Source organism: Crinia signifera, chromosome 3, assembly GCF_055691185.1.
Source record: "Crinia signifera chromosome 3, ASM5569118v1, whole genome shotgun sequence".
NCBI lineage: Eukaryota > Metazoa > Chordata > Amphibia > Anura > Myobatrachidae > Crinia > Crinia signifera.
This window is the reverse complement of record NC_139219.1, coordinates 299,942,717-299,964,497: the sequence shown is the minus strand read 5'-3', so window position 1 is coordinate 299,964,497 and position 21,781 is coordinate 299,942,717. Positions and strand designations below refer to the sequence as shown.

At 45.6% G+C, this 21,781-nt stretch overlaps 1 protein-coding gene across 4 annotated transcripts in view; it reads left to right on the top strand.

Moving 5' to 3' along the window:
* The window catches only part of KIDINS220 (kinase D interacting substrate 220), a 104,908-nt gene that overhangs the window by 44,348 nt on the left and 38,779 nt on the right, over positions 1 to 21,781 (top strand). For all 4 annotated transcript variants that reach the window (XM_083178523.1, XM_083178521.1, XM_083178522.1 and 1 more), the window contains exons 19-22: positions 1,325 to 1,568; positions 2,642 to 2,730; positions 4,085 to 4,229; positions 7,849 to 8,011. In XM_083178523.1, the coding sequence (XP_083034649.1) occupies positions 1,325 to 1,568; positions 2,642 to 2,730; positions 4,085 to 4,229; positions 7,849 to 8,011 (641 nt within the window). The remainder of the gene's footprint in view (positions 1 to 1,324; positions 1,569 to 2,641; positions 2,731 to 4,084; positions 4,230 to 7,848; positions 8,012 to 21,781) is intronic.

Genomic DNA, 21,781 nt, shown 5'->3' with positions numbered 1-21,781 from the left:
TTTGTGTTTGTGGAGAGGGGGGGCAAACAATGCACCACCCACAATGATGGAACTCCTTGGTTCTTTTCTCAGGTAATGGACTTTTGACTAATTGGTTTCTCATGTTAGGAGCCTTTCAATTGGGTAAATTTGGGATGTGAGTTCTATTGAAGCAACCAATCAGATTCTACTTTAATTTATTCAGAACCTTTTATCAGATAATACATAGACTCTGGTTGCTATGGGCAACATCCCATCAGATTGTATGGGGGAAATTTACTAATGTGGGATACACACCACAACGATTTGGCCCAAAATGAGACAATTTAGATATAATCTCGTCCGATTGTATGTAAATTGGGCATGTTTTGGGCCATTTCTGTGCATTTCTGATCCGATCCGATGCGCGGCCCCGCGGGTCGTTGGGTTGTTTCTCAGATCCTACCTGCAGCAGGTAGGATCTGAAAAATGACCATACAAGTGGGTGCGGGTCGTGATCGGATCGGATCAGATCGGATGCATTTCCTGAGCGGGTCGTAGGCTCCACCCCATTGTGAGCGGGTTGTACGATCGTCTTATGACCTGCTCGCGATGTTCATCGTCCTGGTGCGTACCCAGCATAAGATGGGGGTTCCATTTCACATGGCATGTTGCTATTGGCAACCAATCAGAATCTACCACTTATTTATTGAGCACCTTCTAGAAGATGGTAGTATCTGATTGGTTTCCCATAGCAACATCCTACCTGACGTCTGCCATTGCGCGCTTGTTTTCTAGGACTCTGCCACCAGCGTTCGCTCTGCTCTTCCCGGGAGTACGTCGTTTTGCTGTTGCTGCACTTGTTGGGGCAAATAGTGGGAATTAATCACCAATTTATTGCTGAAACAACTCTTGTTGGACCTGATTTACACAAATTGCCTCTATTACTATAATGGCATGTTAATGAACGAATAACACAGGTTCTGCCGTTCACCTTTGTGTCATTGCTGACAATGAATCTATTAAATATAATTTTCCCATTACCACTATAATTGTTTAACACATGAAAATGTATTTATTGCATTAAAGAGCACACGTCCTATTTGTGCTAAGGATGTTTTACATCGTACCTTCTGTGCCAGTCTCCTAGTGTTCTCTCAGTTTGGGGCAGAGCAGGGAAGACGCCCAACACTGGCTGTATACGGCCACCCCTTATGTCACAGATGAGTGCAGTGTAAGGGTCGCCGCCAGAGATTAAGCATCGGGGGGCAATATAGGACTTGCCTTGTGTATCAGAGTCCTTTCAGCTGAAATATACGAACATTACAGTATCTTAACTTGTATTCATCTGTTTTTTTCTTCCAAGGTTCGCGTTTTGTTTTCCAAGGGTCCGTTCATAGCAATCTTTGCCAGTGACCCACACATTATTATTAAGGCCATTAACCAAAACCTGAATAGCGTTCTGAGAGACTCCAACATCAATGGACATGATTACATGCGTAATATTGTGCACCTGCCGGTCTTCCTGAACAGCCGCGGCCTAAGCAGTGCCAAGAAGATGTGCGTGGTATCCTCTACCAACGGAGATGTGCCAGGCCTGGATAATGCCGGTAAGTGCTTTTCTCAGAATAAAACCTTGTTTACCTGTACTCTCCTGTATCATCTGTGCAGAGTTTGTATGGGCTCCCTTTTATTTGTTCAGACAGGAAGATAAAATGGCCAGTGCAAGTTTGTGAATGCCTCATATAAATCACTATGGATTCGCAGATCCATGTGGGTCTATGAATCCACGAGTAGGCTAGAAGTGGTCAGCGCGGACGTCGGAGACCCAACCCATAAACGCCTGGGCGCGTATGTTTTTTTCTGCCACACACACCCAAAAAACTGCAAGTTTCCGCCCAGTAATGCCGGCTCCATTGTGTTTACAATCCATAGATTTTTTCAGTCGGTAATTCCTCTAGCTCGTGTGCAATGCGAACGGTATTATGCCACACAACCCGTAATGCCCAGTGCACATTATGCCATGTACAAGATAAATTCCCTTTACAAATGATGCCCCACAGTGAGGCTTCTACCCTATACATACAGAATTCTTTTTACCTACATGCTCGTTGCCAGCAGTTGCATTGTAATGTGAGTCATTTAAAAAATATTGGCGTCTGTTTGTGAAACTGCAAAGGGCTGGTTAGTACATTGCAGATCAGTCAGTCAGATCTGTCCACTGCCTGACTTAAAGGCACAGGATACCTTATTCAGAAACTTTTAAACCAGAAAGCAATGAAAACTGGAATGCTAAAAGTAAGTCATTGCTGTTATTTGGTGATACACATAGATGTCACACTGCACAATAATCATTCAGATTTTGCTAATTTTGATGGGGCAGAACAACAAAAGGTTTGTTATGGTAGATTGTAGTTATGGTGCTCAAGCCATCAGTCTGCATAAACCCAATTTACAAAGATTCTGGCTTATCAATTTCATACTTGTATCACTTTACAGATAAAAGTGAAATGTAGTTTAAGCATAGATTACTGTGTCTATAGATAAGAATTAGCAGTTTTGCATGTGATGGTTTTTATGTAACAAACCCGTAAAGCTAGAGAAATTCTGTGTTTCCATTCGGCACAAATCTTTAATACTGGCAATTGAGGGGTTCCGTGTGTATCTTTCCTTTCTCCACTAGGAGGCAACGAAGATCCCGACCGAAGGGTATCGCAGCACAGTCTTGCAGAAGCCGCGAAGCTTGGCAGCAAAACCGCCTTGAACAGACGGGTAAGAGGAAATGGATAACGCAATTAGCCATTACTTTTATAAGCACTTAGATTTTTGCATGTAGTTCGCCGACTCCTCATCGTAACAATCTGGATTCAATTTTGGATTAACCTGAAATTAGTTTACTACAGTAAGCGCACATACAAACTCCGTATGTTTCAGAAAACTCTGTTACCCACATTATTTTCGTGGTCCACACCACCATCACTTTTCGAGCCTGAAGCGAGGCGAGCCCGGGAGGGGACAGTGGAGATTCACGTAGCGGCTAACGTAACTGGCGTAAGCAGTGGCCGCAAAGATGAGGAAGTACCCAATATTGTAGGCCTAGACCCACCCATTAAGGTTTTTTTTTTTTTAAACAAATTAGAACATGCTTCTGCATTCATACACCATCTCTCCACTTGCTTCCATACAGTAAATTGTACTCTGATTGGTGGATGGCTGGAGCTATCTACCAATGGGAACATCCCGTCTTCAATAGAACTACCATCTTAGTAAATAAACCCCTTAGTTTTCTTGCTATTTATTACAGTCGTTACCTACTGGTTTCTTATACTGTCTATACCAGTGCAGGTATAGAGACTCAAGCAGTGCAGGCAGGACTGGGTATAGAGACTCTATGGTTTCTTATACTGTCTATACCAGTGCAGGAAGGATTGGGTATAGAGACTCTATGGTTTCTTATACTGTCTATACCAATGCAGGCAGGATTGGGTATAGAGACTTTATGGATTATTATACTGTCTATACCAGTGCAGGCAGGACTGGGTATAGAGACTCTATGGTTTCTTATACTGTCTATACCAGTGCAGGTATAGAGACTCAAGCAAGGTTGGGTATAAAGACTCGCTCTATGGTTTCCCTGTGCCCAACCAGTGCAGGCAGGATTGGGTATAGAGAGTCTATGGTTTCTTATACTGTCTATACCAGTGCAGGCAGGATTGGGTATAGAGGCTCTCTCTATGGTTTCCTTGTGCCCAACCAACGCAGGCAGGATTGGGTATAGAGGCTCTCTCTCTATGGTTTCTCTGTGCCCAACCAGTGCAGGCAGGATTGGGTATAGAGGCTCTCTCTATGGTTTCCTTGTGCCCAACCAACGCAGGCAGGATTGGGTATAGAGTTGCAGGTGGAATAGATACTAATTGTGCCTTTTGAAAATGTAACCTGAATTTTCTGGGCCTTGGTCATGTGTAGATTATTAATGCATCTTCTGTACTCAGCAACATATTGCTTAAAATCTATGTAAAACAATAACTGGTCTCTAAAACATGGACGCCTGTGAGGAGATGATGATGATGATGATGATGATTAAACGATTTTTTTGACCTGTCCTTCCCATCTCACATTCCTTCAGGATACATACAGGAGACGGCAGATGCAGCGTACAGTCACCCGCCAAATGTCGTTTGACCTTACCAAATTGCTGGTAACAGAAGATTGGTTCAGTGACATCAGTCCCCAGACCATGAGGAGATTATTAAACATTGTCTCAGTTACAGGTAATCGCAGCTCTTCCGTTTTTATTTGTGGCAGAGTAGTGGCTGCTTGGGTTGAACTGCCAGCATACACGGTTAGCCCAAACACAGGTCATCCAGTGTCTAAGTCACGTCAGGATAATATATCCTCTCACATACAGCACACAGGGTGTTGCTGAGGCATGCGTAGAACATTGCAGTGGAGACAGGGCTGCTTCCACACCCTTTTACCTCCTCACAACCCGTTTCCTTTTGCTTTATCTTTTATTAGAAATGTTTTGGCCAAACCAGTCCTACCAATGGTCCATCTTTTCCAAGTCCCCTAGCTGGTGCACAGCTGTAGTCAGTACTAACTGCCACATTCCCCAGACCACCTAGCTGGTGCACAGCTGTAGTCAGTACTAACTGCCACATTCCCCAGACCACCTAGCTGGTGCACAGCTGTAGTCAGTACTAACTGCCACATTCCCCAGACCACCTAGCTGGTGCACAGCTGTAGTCATTACTAACCGTCACATTCCCCAGATCCCCTAGCTGGTGCACAGCTGTAGTCATTACTGTCACATTCCCCAGCTCACCTAGCTGGTGCACAGCTGTAGTCATTACTGTCACATTCCCCAGATCACCTAGCTGGTGTACAGCTGTAGTCATTACTAACCGTCACATTCCCCAGATCCCCTAGCTGGTGCACAGCTGTAGTCATTACTGTCACATTCCCCAGACCACCTAGCTGGTGCACAGCTGTAGTCATTACTAACCGTCACATTCCCCAGATCCCCTAGCTGGTGCACAGCTGTAGTCATTACTGTCACATTCCTCAGCTCACCTAGCTGGTGCACAGCTGTAGTCATTACTGTCACATTCCCCAGATCACCTAGCTGGTGCACAGCTGTAGTCAGTACTAACTGCCACATTCCCCCAGATCCCCTAGCTGGTGTACAGCTGTAGTCATTACTAACCGTCACATTCCCCAGATCCCCCAGCTGGTGCACAGCTGTAGTCATTACTGTCACATTCCCCAGGTCACCTAGCTGGTGCACAGCTGTAGTCAGTACTAACTGCCACATTCCCCAGACCACCTAGCTGGTGCATAGCTGTAGTCATTACTGTCACATTCCCCAGATCACCTAGCTGGTGTACAGCTGTAGTCATTACTAACCGTTACAGTCCCCAGATCCCCTAGCTGGTGCACAGCTGTAGTCATTACTGTCACATTCCCCAGGTCACCTAGCTGGTGCACAGCTGTAGTCAGTACTAACTGCCACATTCCCCAGATCCCCTAGCTGGTGCACAGCTGTAGTCATTACTGTCACATTCCTCAGCTCACCTAGCTGGTGCACAGCTGTAGTCATTACTGTCACATTCCCCAGATCACCTAGCTGGTGCACAGCTGTAGTCAGTACTAACTGCCACATTCCCCCAGATCCCCTAGCTGGTGTACAGCTGTAGTCATTACTAACCGTCACATTCCCCAGATCCCCTAGCTGGTGCACAGCTGTAGTCATTACTGTCAAATTCCCCAGGTCACCTAGCTGGTGCACAGCTGTAGTCAGTACTAACTGCCACATTCCCCAGACCACCTAGCTGGTGCATAGCTGTAGTCATTACTGTCACATTCCCCAGATCACCTAGCTGGTGTACAGCTGTAGTCATTACTAACCGTTACAGTCCCCAGATCCCCTAGCTGGTGCACAGCTGTAGTCATTACTGTCACATTCCCCAGGTCACCTAGCTGGTGCACAGCTGTAGTCAGTACTAACTGCCACATTCCCCAGACCACCTAGCTGGTGCACAGCTGTAGTCATTACTGTCACATTCTCCAGATCACCTAGCTGGTGTACAGCTGTAGTCATTACTAACCGTCACATTCCCCAGATCCACTAGCTGGTGCACAGCTGTAGTCATTACTGTCACATTCCCCAGGTCACCTAGCTGGTGCACAGCTGTAGTCATTACTAACTGCCACATTCCCCCGATCACCTAGCTGGTGCACAGTTGTAGTCATTACTAGCTGCCTCATTCCCCAGATCACCTAGCTGGTGCACCGCTGTAGTCATTACTAACTGTCACATTCCCCCGATCACCTAGCTGGTGCACAGTTGTAGTCATTACTAACTGTCGCATTCCCCCGATCACCTAGCTGGTGCACAGCTGTAGTCATTATTAACTGTCGCATTCCCCCGATCACCTAGCTGGTGCACAGCTGTAGTCATTACTAACTGTCACATTCCCCAGATCACCTAGCTGGTGCACAGCTGTAGTCATTACTAACTGTCACATTCCCCAGATCACCTAGCTGGTGCACAGCTATAGTCATTACTAACTGTCACATTCCCCCGATCACCTAACTGGTGCACAGCTGTAGTCATTACTAACGGTCACATTACTCAAATCCCCTAGCTTGGTGCACAGCTGTAGTCATTACTAACTGTCACATTCCGCAGACCGATGAGGTAGGGGAAGGAGAGTGCTGGCGGTTGGATAGTCGATGTCTTATTGTCCAAAGTAATTAAGCTTGAAGTCTGTATTGGAACAATAACTGTGGGCTGGGTGTTGGGAGCAGTAATCAGTGAGAGGAGAGGGGTAATCAAATCAGGTAAAACTTGAGGCTGTGAGTTTGGCGGTGATGTCCCCTTGCGTCTGCGTCAGGTGTGGAGTCCGTTCCTCAGATATAATGGCAGGGATCAGTGTGGGTGGTAAGTGGAAGTATAAAACTTGTAGTAACTCACCCTGTGGTAAAGTTGAATCAGCATGCACTCCTTGCTTTGGAATGATCGGTGAATGGGGGTGAGAGAGCAGGAGGGATGAGATGAAAGAAGGGCCAAAGACTAGTGCTACAATTAAAGCACAGTTTTATTGGCACTGATTTTAAATAACAATAAGGTAAATTAGGCTGAAAAGAATAGCAATAACAATAGGTGGGGTGGGTGGTGGTCCCAAACGCGTTTCGTCCTTTAAAAGGTCTTTCTCAATGGTCAGACTTGATAGACAGCCGCAGAGGGTATGGGTGCACTAGACGCTGGCTGCGGGTGGGTGAGGAGTAGAACGTATTGTTGGTTGGATTAGAAAAGTAGTATAAGGTGTAATGGCATAGAATATATTGCTAAACTACAAGTCACATATAAATAAAGATATCACTGATGTGGCTGTGCTGAAAAATGACTGATAAATACGGCTGAGGGATTAAATGTATAAATGTAGAATAAATTAGATTTAATTAAAAGGGATGGACATGGTACTTGGTGGGACAGATGTTGTAGTGGGGGGGGGGGGGGCAGTTGGGAGTACCCCCTGTCATCCGTGAATAGACGCATGCACACAGCGTCTATTCCTGCAGCCTGCAGCCAGAGGGGCTGGGGCAGCAGCTCACAGTATTGAAAACGGGGCCTGGCCTCACGGGAGCATCGTGGGTGTAGACCACGCCCCTTGCTGCTAGGCCACACCCCCTCCCTCTTTCTGCCTCTTCAATGTTGGGAGGTATGCTGCCGTGTGTTTTAAATCTTTTCCCAATATCTCTGAATGTGAACATATTTCTATTGTCTGGCTATGAACAGGTGATTTGCTGGATCTGTGTAAAATGATGTATTTTGGGCATATGCTTCATTTTATATACTAATCTATATATTTCTCTGTACGCTTGTAGGAAGGTTACTGAGAGCAAACCAGATCAATTTTAATTGGGACAGGTTGGCCTCCTGGATAAACCTCACAGAGCAGTGGCCGTATAGAACTTCCTGGCTGATTCTGTACCTGGAGGAGACAGAGGGAGTCCATGATCAGGCAACGCTGAAGACTATTTATGAAAGGTAGGTGACAAAGTTGCATAGACAGTGTCTCCACCTAGTGGACGTTTCTGGCTCTGCTCTTACTGAGAGGCAATCGTTTATCTATTACTAGTTCTTTATATAGAGTACGTACATTACACAGTACATTGCACAGAATGTTATGTCATTCACATCAGTCCCTTCGGTACTCTTTACCTAGAAGGGCGCCAGCGATTGGAATCGCGGGCGTCGGGGGTAAAAATCGCGGGTAAATCGCGGGTACATAAAAATCTGCTACCCGCGATGACCGCGATTTTCCCATAGGGAACAATGTTAAAAAGGCTGATTGATCGCGATTTTCATGTAAAATGCCTCAATGCCCGCGATTTGGCCATAGGAATCAATGTTAAATGGGCCACAGAGCCCAAATAGCCACAATTAACCCTTAAATGTCCCCCCAAATTTTTAACGCCACCCCACGATCCACGCCAACCCGAAGCGTGGCGAGCGCAGCGGTACGCGTCCTCCGACCTTTTCATGCCCTACTATCCACGTCGGCGTGGAGTTGAGAATAGAATAGTGTGGCGAGCGCAGCGAGCCACCGAGCCCGAAGCGTGGCGAGCGGCCGCAGATACCTTCACAGGTAAACGCGTCCCCTCGCGGGCTTCACAGGTGTCCGCGTCGCCACGGACACCTGTGAAGCCCGCAAGGGGACGAGTATAACTGTGAAGGTATCCGCGTCCCCTCGCGGGGCTCGCTGTGCTCGCCACGCTTCGGGCGCGGTGGCTCGCTGCGCTCGCCACACTATTCTATTCTCAACTCCACGCCGACGTGGATAGTAGGGCATGAAAAGGTCGGAGGACGCGTACCGCCGCCCCTCGCGGGCTCGCTGCGCTCGCCACGCTTCGGGTTGGCGTGGATCGTGGGGTGGCGTTAAAAATTTGGGGGGACATTTAAGGGTTAATTGTGCCTATTTGGGCTCTGTGGCCCATTTAACATTGATTCCTATGGCCAAATCGGGTACATTGAGGCATTTAACAGTAAAATCGCGTCGGTCGGGCCATTTAACATTGATTCCTATGGGAAATCGGGTGCATCGCGTCGCGGGCATCGCGGGTACATTTATGGACGGCCGCGACGCGACCGACGCGATTTCCATGTTTAACATGGGTTTCAATGGGAAATCGCGGGCATCGCGTCGGTCGCGTCGCGGCCAGACATAAATGTACCCGCGATCACCACGACGGGCGCCCTTCTAGGTAAAGAGTACCGTCCCTTCTATGGGAAATATTATCTATTTTTACACAACATTCTTTATTTGAATTTATATAACAAATGTGAGAGACGCTGGGGCATTTTTAGCCAATGTTTTCAACATCTCACAGAGATGTTGGCACTCAAAGTGTTCCCAGCAATGCATTCAGTATTACATTAATATAGTGTATGTATAAGGGAGAAAAGCGGATTTTATCTGTAAAGTACAAATGTTTCTATAGGTCACAGCAGCGATGTCTGAGATCAGAGTACATATATTACTAATGGGTAACGTGTTCTGGTTCCACCTGAACTAATGTGGGCACGAGCCCGTGGGTGTCTGCTGTGAGGTACAAGGGTGACCTCTCATAAGAAATTCTATAATAAAATGCTCGCAGCCTAGCGAACAGATCAGCGCCGCCCTGCCCGCATCCTCGCTGGCGTGCAGAGTGATGTGTACGAGGACACACCCCCTCGCATGCGGCAGGAGAGAGAAATCATTCAACCATCAAATTATTTTTCTCCCCTTTGGGAACAAGCGAGTCTGAACTGACTTATTTCAGACGGAGATGGCTAAAAACAGGGCGGGCGCTGAGGTTCTTTGACGGCAGCCGTCCACCCCAAGCAGGCAATGCCATGCCCATAAAACACTGGGCATTGCACTGGCGTCAACCCTTGCCCGCCCCCCCCCCGCCCCTCCTCTCGTCCCTCCCTATGCAAACGCCTCAATGAGTGTGATACTCGCCGGAGGCGTTCGCACAGGGGGTCTGCACATGCACACACCCCCACCATCGAAAACGGGGCCGAATCATCCCCAGTGTAGGGAATTTTAGTTGTTTGCAGTGCGCTAAAGTAACTGTCGTTGGGTTTCCAGCAGGTGGCAGTGTTGTTCCTCGGAATCTTCCTACACTCCACATATTGCACTAATCACAAGTCCGTGCTGTATCTACAATATTGTAAAGTTGCAGGTCTGTAGTACATCACCTGAAATACACACACACACACACACACACACACACACACACACACACACACACACAGAGACATTGGCAACTATCATTGGTTTTAAGCCTTAGAAAGTGTTGTGGTGGGCATTAAGAAGCTTGGGAGCATATGTATCAAAGCTTGGAGAGCATTTCAGTGGAATAAGTCGATTGGGTGGGACTTTATCTGTCATTTTTCAAACATATCCTCTAAATTGACAGTTAGGAGCTGATTGGTACTTTATCTCTCCAAGCTTTCATTCATACACCCCCAGATGTTATGATTTGTTCTCTCCTTCATAAGGATAATAGATGAAAGTATGTTTTGACCTGAAATGTAATATTCCGCATTAGGATATTACCACAAATTTCGGTAATCTGTTCCGTCATTTCAATAATTTCAGTGTAAAAATAATTTAGGCAACTAGCAGCCTCCTAGCGATTCACAGAGCAGCTGTAGTCATATGGGCCGTCCCGGTACTCTGAGGACGCAGCCTGATGGCTCTCCCAGAACGTTGGTGACTACAAATATGTATATGTGCGTGCACGTGATACGTTATGATACATAATCATGTATACAGTCTCTCTCTCTCTCTCTCTCTCCTACATTGGTCATTTTGCACTAAATAAACATACACACACACACACACACACACACACACACACACACACACACCGTGTGTTTCTGAAGGTCTCCATCTGCGCAGGGCTGCTGCTGCTCATTTTGCTTGTGCCCAGAGCAGATGGCCGACCGCATTAGGGGAGGACAGTAAATCCTGCAGTGTGTGTGTCTTTGTGGCACCATCCTTGCCATTCCCTGTAACGTGTGTGTGTGTGTGTCACACACTGGCCAGTTACCCCTGTTCCGTGTCCTGTATCCTGTTCCCCCTGTGCCCATGCAGAATAGAGGGGCTAGCTCAGCTAGAGGTGACACTATAACGCTTTCTTCCTTTGCATCCTGTAACAGCTCATTGGCTGCCATCATTATGGCACAGGGCAGGGTAATTCAGTGTGAGACATTAGCTGCCCCCCCTGAGGGCCACACAGCGATGTTAGTGCTCCCTCATGGAAGGACTCGCTGATGGGAGGACATAACGGGAGTGAGTGCTATTACTATCCTGTAAACAGTTCATCATGTACATCTAATAAAGAGCACAGCAGTGTTATGGCCGCATCATGTTATATGGTGTAACGCTGGAATGTACCGCGAGGTCAGACAGGCTGCTGCATTGGATCGATGGTTTTAAAATCTCATCAGCGTTCAACAGAAAACAGCGGGGTTTATTTACTAAGTCTTGGAGCGGGATGAAATGGGTAGAGATAGCAACCAACCCGCTTCTAACTGTCATTTTTCAGACACAGTTTTGGATTTGGATTTTTTTTCAAAAAGTGACAAAAAAAAGAGATAAAATCACATAGGGGTTATTCAGACCTGATCGCATGGCTAAAAATTTGTAGATGATCAATCGGCTGCGCATTTTGTATCGATCACATTACGTCTGTGCGAGGGCATTCAGCCATAAAATCTTTTTTTTGGGGGGGGGGGTTTGATCGCAAAGTTGATTTGACAGGAAGCTAGCATTTGTGGGTGGTAACTGGCCAAGTGTCAGGGAAACTTTTTATTTATTTTTTTAACTAAAAATCAGCACACTCCCAGTACTAATAAACTGCACATTCACATCACTAAACATCGTAAGTGAAAAATTCACAGCCTATTACATGTGCAAATTTTGGGTAAAAATCACAAATTTGGCATGTGTGATTTAAAAAAAAAAAAAGCTGTCTAAAAAAATCGCACCCCATTATACATCTTTGCTTGTTGTGTTATCTCTCTTATTGTTCTGCTCTTGTCAGTGTAGATGGGAACAGGGCACGGTTTGGTAACCCTCCTTGTGACGTTTGCTCGCTTTGATTGTAACGACATTGGAAGGACATTGCACTGTGATTGGGAGACAGTCTCTCTCTCTCTCTTTCTTTACTAGATGGATGCTTTTGGCCTAGCTGATCTAGTCTATGGGGGGTATTCAATGCCGTGGGCGAGCGGCGACAGCGAGCAGGGTTTCCTGCTCGCTGTCACCACTCACCGGCAGGTATTCAATGCGGCCTGCGAGGGGGTTAAACAGTGAGGATTGCAGAAAACCAGCGATCCTCGCTGTTTAACCCCCTCACCAGCCGCTCGCCCTATTCAACGTTCTGGGGAAATCCTTGCCGTCACAGGATGGCGAGGATTCCCCCAAACAGCGAGACCCGGGGGTAATGCAGCAAACCCGCTGTATTTAGCCGCGAGTCTCGCTGCTTCTGGAGCCGCATACGCCGATTCCCCCTCGCTCAAAAAACAGAATTGGCGTATGAGGGGGGGGGGGGGGGGTGCGTTGAACATTGAAGGGTTCCGTGAAAACTTTCCTATTCCTATCTTCTCAAACCTCCCCTTTGTTAGTCTACCATATTGCCACACCTCTGCACAGGTCACTGAAAGGGCTCGATCCAATTAACCTTAGATTTCCTTATTACTCATGTGAGCTGCACAAACATAAATTTTTATATGCAAATAAGCAATCAAGAGAGCATTTCCTATATTTAGGTGGTCTTTGATATGATTGACTGGTACCCTTTTAACGAAGTGTGGGTCTATTGTGGAGAACACTTTTTTGATACTTCTATTTACAGCATGGTGGTGATATACTCCATTATACCAGATTACACTAGGAGAAATATTTTTGTCTTATTGTTGGGTCTGGAGCTGCAGCAAGGAAACTAAAGAAACCTATATGTGTGGTCCAACTACAGTGCCCTTTTAAGCATTTATTTGTTTCACTCATGCGCTGATCTGTTTGATCATCTGTAAGAGGAATGGGCTACGTCGGAGGACACCTTGTTACAATTGTGTTTTGCATCGTGTTGTGAAATCCATCCTTTACAGTATTGTAGTGCATGTTTTCTGTTTCTTTCCACATATGATTGGAGTATTACCACTTAAAGGTTCCAAACAAAGAGAAGGCTATCCTGGAATATATGAACATTCTATCCAGTGCACAGAGTGGCAGTTTATTAAGCCATGCGAAGTGATGAAGTGGAAGGTGAAAATGCAGCAGCCAAGCAGCTCCTGTTATTTTTCAAACGCAGCCTTTAACATGACAGATCTGATTGGCTGGTGTGTTATCACCTTCCACTTTATCACTTCGCCAGGCTTAAGACATCTGCCGCTTAGTGCCATATTTTCTATGCATGTGGATATTGGTGTTTCCATTTTTGGCATAGTGCTTTGTAAGGAGCGCCAGGGTACTGTTGTCATTTATTGTATGTGGGCCTTCTGTCTATGTGCTGCACAGTATCATCTTACTATATAGAAAATGAATGATAGGTTACAGCACGTGTAGAATCTTCTCGATGTCGCCATTCGTTGTATAAGAGTCTAGTCTAAAGGTGGCATTCAATTCATACGCAGGAATTTAACTCCTAGGCTTAAATGCCCGGGAGCTATTTATTTCCCACACGGGCCACTATTTTGCGTGAGAATGTATGGGATTAGCCATATTAAGCAGTTCCTCCTCCTCGAAGTACCAGGTACAATGTAGTTACCAAGTGTCCGGCAATTGCAACCAACCCGGAAGCCTTATTTAGTGCAGATTTCTGCTCCCACACCAAGGAGGGAGAAATTGGGGACAAAGCTGCCTTGGGAAGTATTTACATAGCTGTGGGCTAGAAGTATGTCTGACCTACAGCCTGTCAAGGGCAATAAGTGTTGACTGATTTGTTACTTACTGGACACTAAGAGGGGGGTATTCAATCTCCTGCCGCTATTCCTGATGGGGGAAATAGCGGTGGGGCCCTATACAATGATGTCTTCCCCGGCAGCGTTGAACAGGGATCTCTGTAGAACGGGCCCGACTTGAGAAGCCGTCGGGCTTGTTCTGCCAAGAACGGCCATGGATCGTCAAGCTCCCGGCCGCAGCTCAACAATCCATGGCCGTATTTCGCGACTACGCCCTCTTTTCAGTGTCCGGCAGGCGGGACATTGAATCCCGCCTACCAGTCGACCCAGCCAAGGACAGGACAGTGTCATGGCAGCCGGGGCAGCCGAGAACAGGACAGTGTCATGGCAGCCGGGCCAGCCGAGAACAGGACCGTGTCATGGCAGCCGGGCCAGCCGAGATTGACTATCTGTAGCCCTTTTCTGTCATGTGTCACATGAATAGAATTCTCAGTTCAAGCAGCTTCACGTTTTTGTCCCAAGGAGGAAAAAATAAAATGTTTTCTGTAGTCTGTGTGGTTCAGCATTACCTAGTACATACACCAGTGATGATCGTCCCGTCCAAGCAAAATAAACACGATTTCTAAATAGAACCTTTTTTGTCTCTCACATTTCTCTAAAACACCAATTATGTGGTCGTGTCCCTGCGGTGCTGTCACTGGGCACTCTTGTTTTCAAACTTATGTAGGGTTTTAAATATAGAAGAACACTATTGCATAATGAGAAACCACAATCCCGAGCTGTTTGATACCATGGAAGTAAGCTTGAAATATAAGCCGACTTGAAATGCTTGCAGGGAAAATCCGGAACAAAAATTAAGCCTAAAGGTAAATGCAGTTTGATACTTGAAACGAGGTGCAATCACATAGATCTGACTCTGCTCTATATTACACAATTGCATCATTATGACTTGTATTTGTAACTGCGATTTCAGTCTACAAATGTTCTGGTAATTTAATTAAACTAGATCATTTAAAAAAATCTACCATTACCTTAAAAGAACTACCTTAAAAAATGAGGTCACTTACCTGAGCACCATTGCCACAAGGGTGTGTCCTCTCCTGCGTATCCATATATCTTTGTTTCCATGTTCTGCGTACCTGCAGCATTGCCCATTTATTTTCAGTGATTATAAATGTTCGTTTATGCCCCAATGGTGAAATTATTTCAAATTTTTTTTCAAAATGAGAGGAACGTTTTCAGGTCACGTTTTTGAGCCATCAGATACTGCCTCCTTTAGGGGGTTCTTCCTTCCCTGTGGTGATACATCAGAACCAATTATGATTTTGATGCACACAACGGAACATGATCTTTGGGACACTCTAGGCCAAGCGGATGCCACTGCTTTTCCAATTGTCTGGCACTACTTGGAAGAGGGGGAGGGGCAGTTAGACTGCGCACCCTGTAATGCGAGGTGCTACCTTGCTGAGATTTTTAGCTACATGAAGAACAGAGGGGGTTTGCAGGTGCACCATTCTTGCCTACCTGACCCTCTCCTTCAGAAGGAAAATGCTCTGTTCCTGGACTTCCCTGGTAATGTATTATTGCCATCACCTGTGGTGAAACACCTTTCTTATCAATTATCTAGCTGTTAGTATACTATGCACTCATTACTGCTAACATATATATGAGGTTGTTAGCGTACATTTGGCCATAGATATGTACCTGCCCACCGCGTTAAGGTCACCTTTTTGAAGCAGGTCCCTAGCACTATGGGGTTCACGCCTGGGGTGCAGGACACCCCCAAACCTGTCCAGCAAAACCACCCCAGGGCATCCCATAAATAAAATATAGCTGTGAAGTGTAATACAGTGTACACACTGGTGTAACGTGCACAGAGCATTGGAACGATGTATAGTGTTCACCCCCAATCATCTTTCATTGATTTGTCCCATTGGATGTGCTGACTGTCCATTGTGGTGATTTTATGGCCTTTGCATTGTAGTCACATAGGTGACACATTGTAGTCACAGGTGTAGTCACATTGTAGTCACATAGGTGACACATTGTAGTCACAGGTGTAGTCACATTGTAGTCACATTGTAGTCACATAGTGTTGCATCCCATCACCACGTAGCTGGGTCACACTGTTCGTAGGCTTGTACCCTGCTTAAGTGAATATCCCATTTAATTCATCTTTATTTTTTTACTAACATACAACATAGGAGATTCTGCCACTTTCTCATGTCTGAGGCTCTTTCACAGATTTGGACTATAAAACAGAATGAAATGCATACCTAAGTGTCTTATGTAACCACCAGTGTCGTACTACTAAATAAAATGCCTGAAATAACTTGTATGTTTATACTTGAACTGTAGAACTTTCTTTATAATATATATAGTTCAGGGAGAAATTGAAGCGTTCACCTGAAAAACGTAAAGCATGCTTATCATGGCTCCACCAGCATTCCCTTTGGCTTTGACAATTCCATGTCCGCTATTAACTTCCAATTTGCATGCTCTACCCATTTCAAGTGGTCTGACCGGTAAGCGGAAGGAGGAGACACTGCTTAGGGTGGTGGTGATTCTTAGGGCAGTATTCAATGAGAAAAATTTGCAGTGTTTTATGGCGAGTTTGTGCTATTTTCGCATTGGAAAGAGCATTTTGCTCTCCAAAAGTGAACCACCTAATCCAATGTGATAATTTCGCTGTCTTTCTAAGTGATTTTCGCCGTGTCTCTCCGTGTAGCAATTCTCCATCTTTTCATGGAGAACTGGAATGTGAACTTTTAAACTAAAAGTTTTTTTTTTAAATTTTGGTGTCAAAAAATTAGGATTTTTTTTCTGTGAAGGGGCATGTTATTTTTATTCATGTGCTTATATTATATATATTTTTTTTTTTACACAGAGTAGCCAGCAGGGGGTCGGAGCTCTCGAGCCGCTCATTAGATATTCATATATTCACTGCACCCGATCATTACATATGCACGATCGGGTGCAGTGAATACTGGGTCCCCCGCTGGCTATAGGGGGGGGACAGCTTGTGCTGCCTGGGTCCCGGGGAGCCCTCCTCCCCTCCACATATGTTCTGGGGCAGCCAGGGAGACTTTAATCTCCCTGGCTGCCACCGGCTCCCTGCCAGCTCCCTGCCGCGGACGCTCGTCCGCTGCAGGGGTTAAGACTCGCCGCGAGTGGCGGCGAGTCTTAACCACATTGAATAGAGGGAGTAGGAGTGGCAGCGAGCCCTCCGGAACAGGGCGAGTGCATGGCGAGAGAAAAAATCTCTCGCCATGCACGGAGAATTTTTCTCATTGAATACTGCCCTTAGTCTACCATCTATCACTATCCCCTTTTTCATTCCTTTTTTTTGTCCTCCAGAGATGATTGTTTTACTTTGTGCTGTTATGCGTTATTGATTACTAGATAAAAAACCATCAAAATGACGTCTTAGTTCCTATCTTCTTCTACCTCCAATCTCTGTTTTCACAGCTCTCTGTCCATATCCAGGAAGTTTAGAACATATATCATTTTCGTTTCACTTTCTGTGAAGGAGTAATTTGATCTGTAAGAAATGTAAATTAAAGCCTATCCTATCCCTTTATTGAATTTTATTTATAGTGCAGCATAGTCCACTTTACAATTGGAAACGACAGTGATTAAACAAACTGGGTAGTACCGATCGATGTAGAGGTAGGAGGGCCCCGCTTGCAAGCTTCCTAACTAGAATGTAGACCGTACAGTTAATATTCCATTTTTAGTTGATTGCTCTGTAATGTAAACAAATTGCCCAGCTGCATTGCATAACGCTTAGCGCCATTACCTGATTCTGTGTACTGCACATTAAACAAATCCGTTCACAATGCGTAATAACCTACCGTCTGTGTTTATCATCCTGTATCCCGTCCTGCGTAAAAGTGAGGGCAGAAACCTGTTGTATTTACAGAATGCTAATAGCGGCGGGAGATAAATGGTACACATTTTTTATTTTCAAGGAATTCTGATTTGGTGAAAACAATTACAAAATTGTATTTTTTTTTTTTTTTCCCTAGCGCAAGTAGTAAAATTTATTTTTTTTCCATAAAAAGCCCCATTTAATTTTATAGTAATTTGATGACACATCTGCTTGCTTTATTCAGCTGAAAAGGGAAATGTTACTTCTTGGTGTTTTGTAAAATTGCTTGGTTAAATTATTTTCTAAATCGTTCAACTTTTTAACAAATGACATTTGATACCAACACTGGAAAGTAATTTCGGCTAATTAAGTAGATCCTTCTATAAACCATTGGAACATTAAGATGACAAACTGTTCATTCAGGATTATTTTAATTGGTACAATTATTGTCATTTTGATGCAATTATGTGTTGAGTTAAAAGCTTTTGTCTGAATCATTTGAGTTGTGTTTTTTTTTTTTTTTACGTACAAGATAAAAGCAATGTAAAAATGAAGATTATCTGATGATGATGGTGGGATTGAAAAAAATGCCAATACTATGAAATAATACTATGAAATAATAGCCCTATATATTAATTGGATGCTCGCCCCCCAGTATTACATATTTCATAGATGGTTATTGGTCTGCTAAATATATTTACAGCTTATATACTACATTTCTAAAGAGTAGGGATGCAAATCCCGGGGCATTTTTTTAATCCAGGGATCCGGTATTGAAAAACCTGGAATGCAGGAGTGAAGCTTTGCGTGAAGCTGGGATACCAGCGATGCAGGAGTGTAGACTTGTGTACAGCTGGGGACACCAGCGATGCTGGAATGCTGGGAGCAGGCTTGCTGGGAACACCAACAGGTCAGGACAGCCGGATTGCCTAGAGCATGGGTCTTCAACCTATGGCCCTCCAGATGTTGTTAAACTACATGTTCCAACATGCATTGCCACATTTTTTCCTATAAGAGCATGCCAAAACTGTCAGGGCATGCTGGGAAATGTAGTTCCATAACATCTGGAGGGCCACAGGTTGAAGACCTGTGGCCTAGAGCCAGGTGAAGCTGCAGATGGAACTGTACAGTCTCTTTAAGGACCTTGAGAATAGAAGAAGCTGTCCTGGATGAACACCTGGAGTCAGGGAGCGCTGAGGCTGGTAATTGCACTGTGTCTTGGAAGCAGAGATAAGCAGGAGCTCACTACAGGCTGATAGACAACAATGCACTGACAGGGTTCTGTTCCCTGAGCTGGGCTTTATACCTCTTGCTGTGAGCTGATTGGCTAAGGCGTTTCCCAGCAGGGGAGTCAGTCCTGAATGGGTCTTGCAGGGTCAGATGACCAGGAAGTGTCATGGCACTGCCCATGGAGGAGAATGGCACCAAGGCCAGATTGGTGGGCCCGCAGGGATGCGCAGCCGGGCCGCTGGGACAGAATGCCACAGAGGTAACAGCGGGACACCAGCAGGGGCAGCCAATGACAGCTAGCGTTTCACAGAGCACTGCAGGTAACGCAATGTGTGGCTGGGGAGCGCTGATAGTCTCCGTTTTGTGACATGTAGATGCACACATCCATGATGTGACCTTGTAGGTAACAGAATGCTTGAAAAGGAGATCTGTAAAGGCATGTTTCTGACTATAAAGAACAGCATTACTGTTGCGGGAAGATACATAGATCCAGGTATGCGGAATGCCCTGTTCTCATTTCTTCCACCATCTGAGTAACTTGCATGTGGCTATAGAGATTGTGTGCTGGCTTCATTTTGCATCCTTCTAGGTCAGGCATGGCCAAGCTATGGTCTTCCAGCTGTTGTGAAACTTCAAGTCCCATCATGCCTTGTCACAGTTTTGCCCGACTAAGCAAATTATTAGGAAATGTTAAAACTATGGCAAGGCATGCTGGGATGTGTAGTTTCACAACAGCTGGAGGGCCACAGTTTGGCCATGCCTGTTCTAGGTCAACCTGCTTATGGTGCATTTGTTTAATAACTGAAAATGAATGGGTACTTGTGTAGTTTCACGGTGGCAGCTACGTAGTTAGTGTAGCGTCCCTTTCAGAATAGGCGTCTGGTTCCCGCGACCAGCGTAGTCAGTCAGAAGTAGTGTGCTGTGTTCCCGTAACCAGTGTAGTCAGCACGTAGTTAGCGTAGCATCCCTGTCAGAATCGGCGTAGTGTTCACGCTGAGCGTCCCTGTCAGTAGCCAGCGTCCCTGTTAACACATGTCGTCATTACTGTCTGAGATGTATGATATGGCAGGTGTGAATGTGTTCCTGCAACACGCCCACCATCCATGCCAGCCCGAAGCGTGGCGAGTGGCAGCGTTACGCGTCCTCCCAACCTTTTCACGTCGGCGTGGAGTGTGTGGCGAGCCACCGCGCCCGAAGCGTGGCGAGCAGAACCGGAGCACATGTGAAGTAATCCGCGATGGCTCGCTGCGCTCGCCACACTTTATAAAATAGGCTCCACGGCGACGTGGATAGTGGGGGTATGAAAAGGTCGGGAGGACGCGTAACACGGCCCTTCGCGGGAGCATCTCATTACAGGCGCATCTGAGACGCTCCTTTGTCTCAAAAAGATGGAGCTCCTTCGTCTCAAAAAGATGGAGCGCCTCTCCGCCGGCGCCAGCATGATCCACTCTCCGAGAGCCATGAGAGAGGCACTGACTAGGCTTGCCAGGGGCGCCGGATGCAGCTCCCGGCAACAATTGTGCAGTTTCACTGCGGCAGCCTACGCTGATAACGTAGCTTAACTACACAAGTAAGGCAGCCGTTGGGCTACACTATTAGCGTAGCTTCAAACGTAGCGTAAGCTGCCGCCAAGAAACGACACAAGTACCAACAAATCTAAGCTGTTCTAAGTAAATTACTATCTGTATTAAATGATGACATTTTTATTTTCTAATTTAATAAAAATGTAAATATAAAATGTGCCTTTGTTAAATAGTGTGAGGAGATTTTGGCGGAAGGCTGCGATCTGCGAGGCCTCGTGCCTTCTGGAAGTGGTGACTTTATGAGACCTTTTCTGACTCTGATCTGAATCCAAATATTTAATATGGGTTTCAAATGCACTTCTATAGTATTTCATTGAACCAAAACATTTTGTTTTAATGCATTCGGTCAGCGCATACAGTGTTTAGGAAAGCCATAAAGTGCACATTTAATGCACATTCAGATTGGAGTGTGTACAGCTGCACTAAACATAATGGAACACACTTTCTTTAGCCTTTACAATGTACTTACAGACACCTCTGGTGTGTACAAGGCCTGATTGCTGCTGTAAGCCATTGCCCTGACACCAGGACACTGATGGCTTATGAGTAAGAGCCAGAGCAGATGGGTATTTTATTGAGCATATGTTCCAGGATTAGGTTGTTTTCATTTCTTTATTGTGTTGTCTACCTCTCTGTAAGCTGTTGTCCTCAGTCATAAGTCCTTTTACTTCGTAAATGGCTCTTCCCTTGGCCCTGCCCAGCGCACTTGGAGATCAGTATATGGCAGTAACACAAGTTTTACATACTTGTTGTAACGTATCGTAGGAAAACGTGCTACTGTGGCAATTCTGTGTATGAAACCACAATCCGCCGCCCCTCCACACCCATACACACACACACCTCCACCACCATAACTTTATTGTGTGTAGAATGTGAAGCAACGGTATAGTTAATCGGGGGACTGGTCCAAGTTGGGTCGCATAAGTGATCCAGAGGCAGATTTATTAAGCTCAGTGAAGTGATAATGTGGCTGGTACGTTATCACCGGCCAACTGTGAAGTTACAGGCTTGGTTTGAAAAATGACAGGTAGGAGCTGATTGGCCGGTGATAAAAACCATACAGTTTATCACTTCACCGAGCTTGATAAATCTACACACCCCCCCCCCAATCTCTTGTTTAACAGATGGTTGGGAAGTGTGCAGGATCCATTCTATACATGGGCAGGATGAGTACTGCAA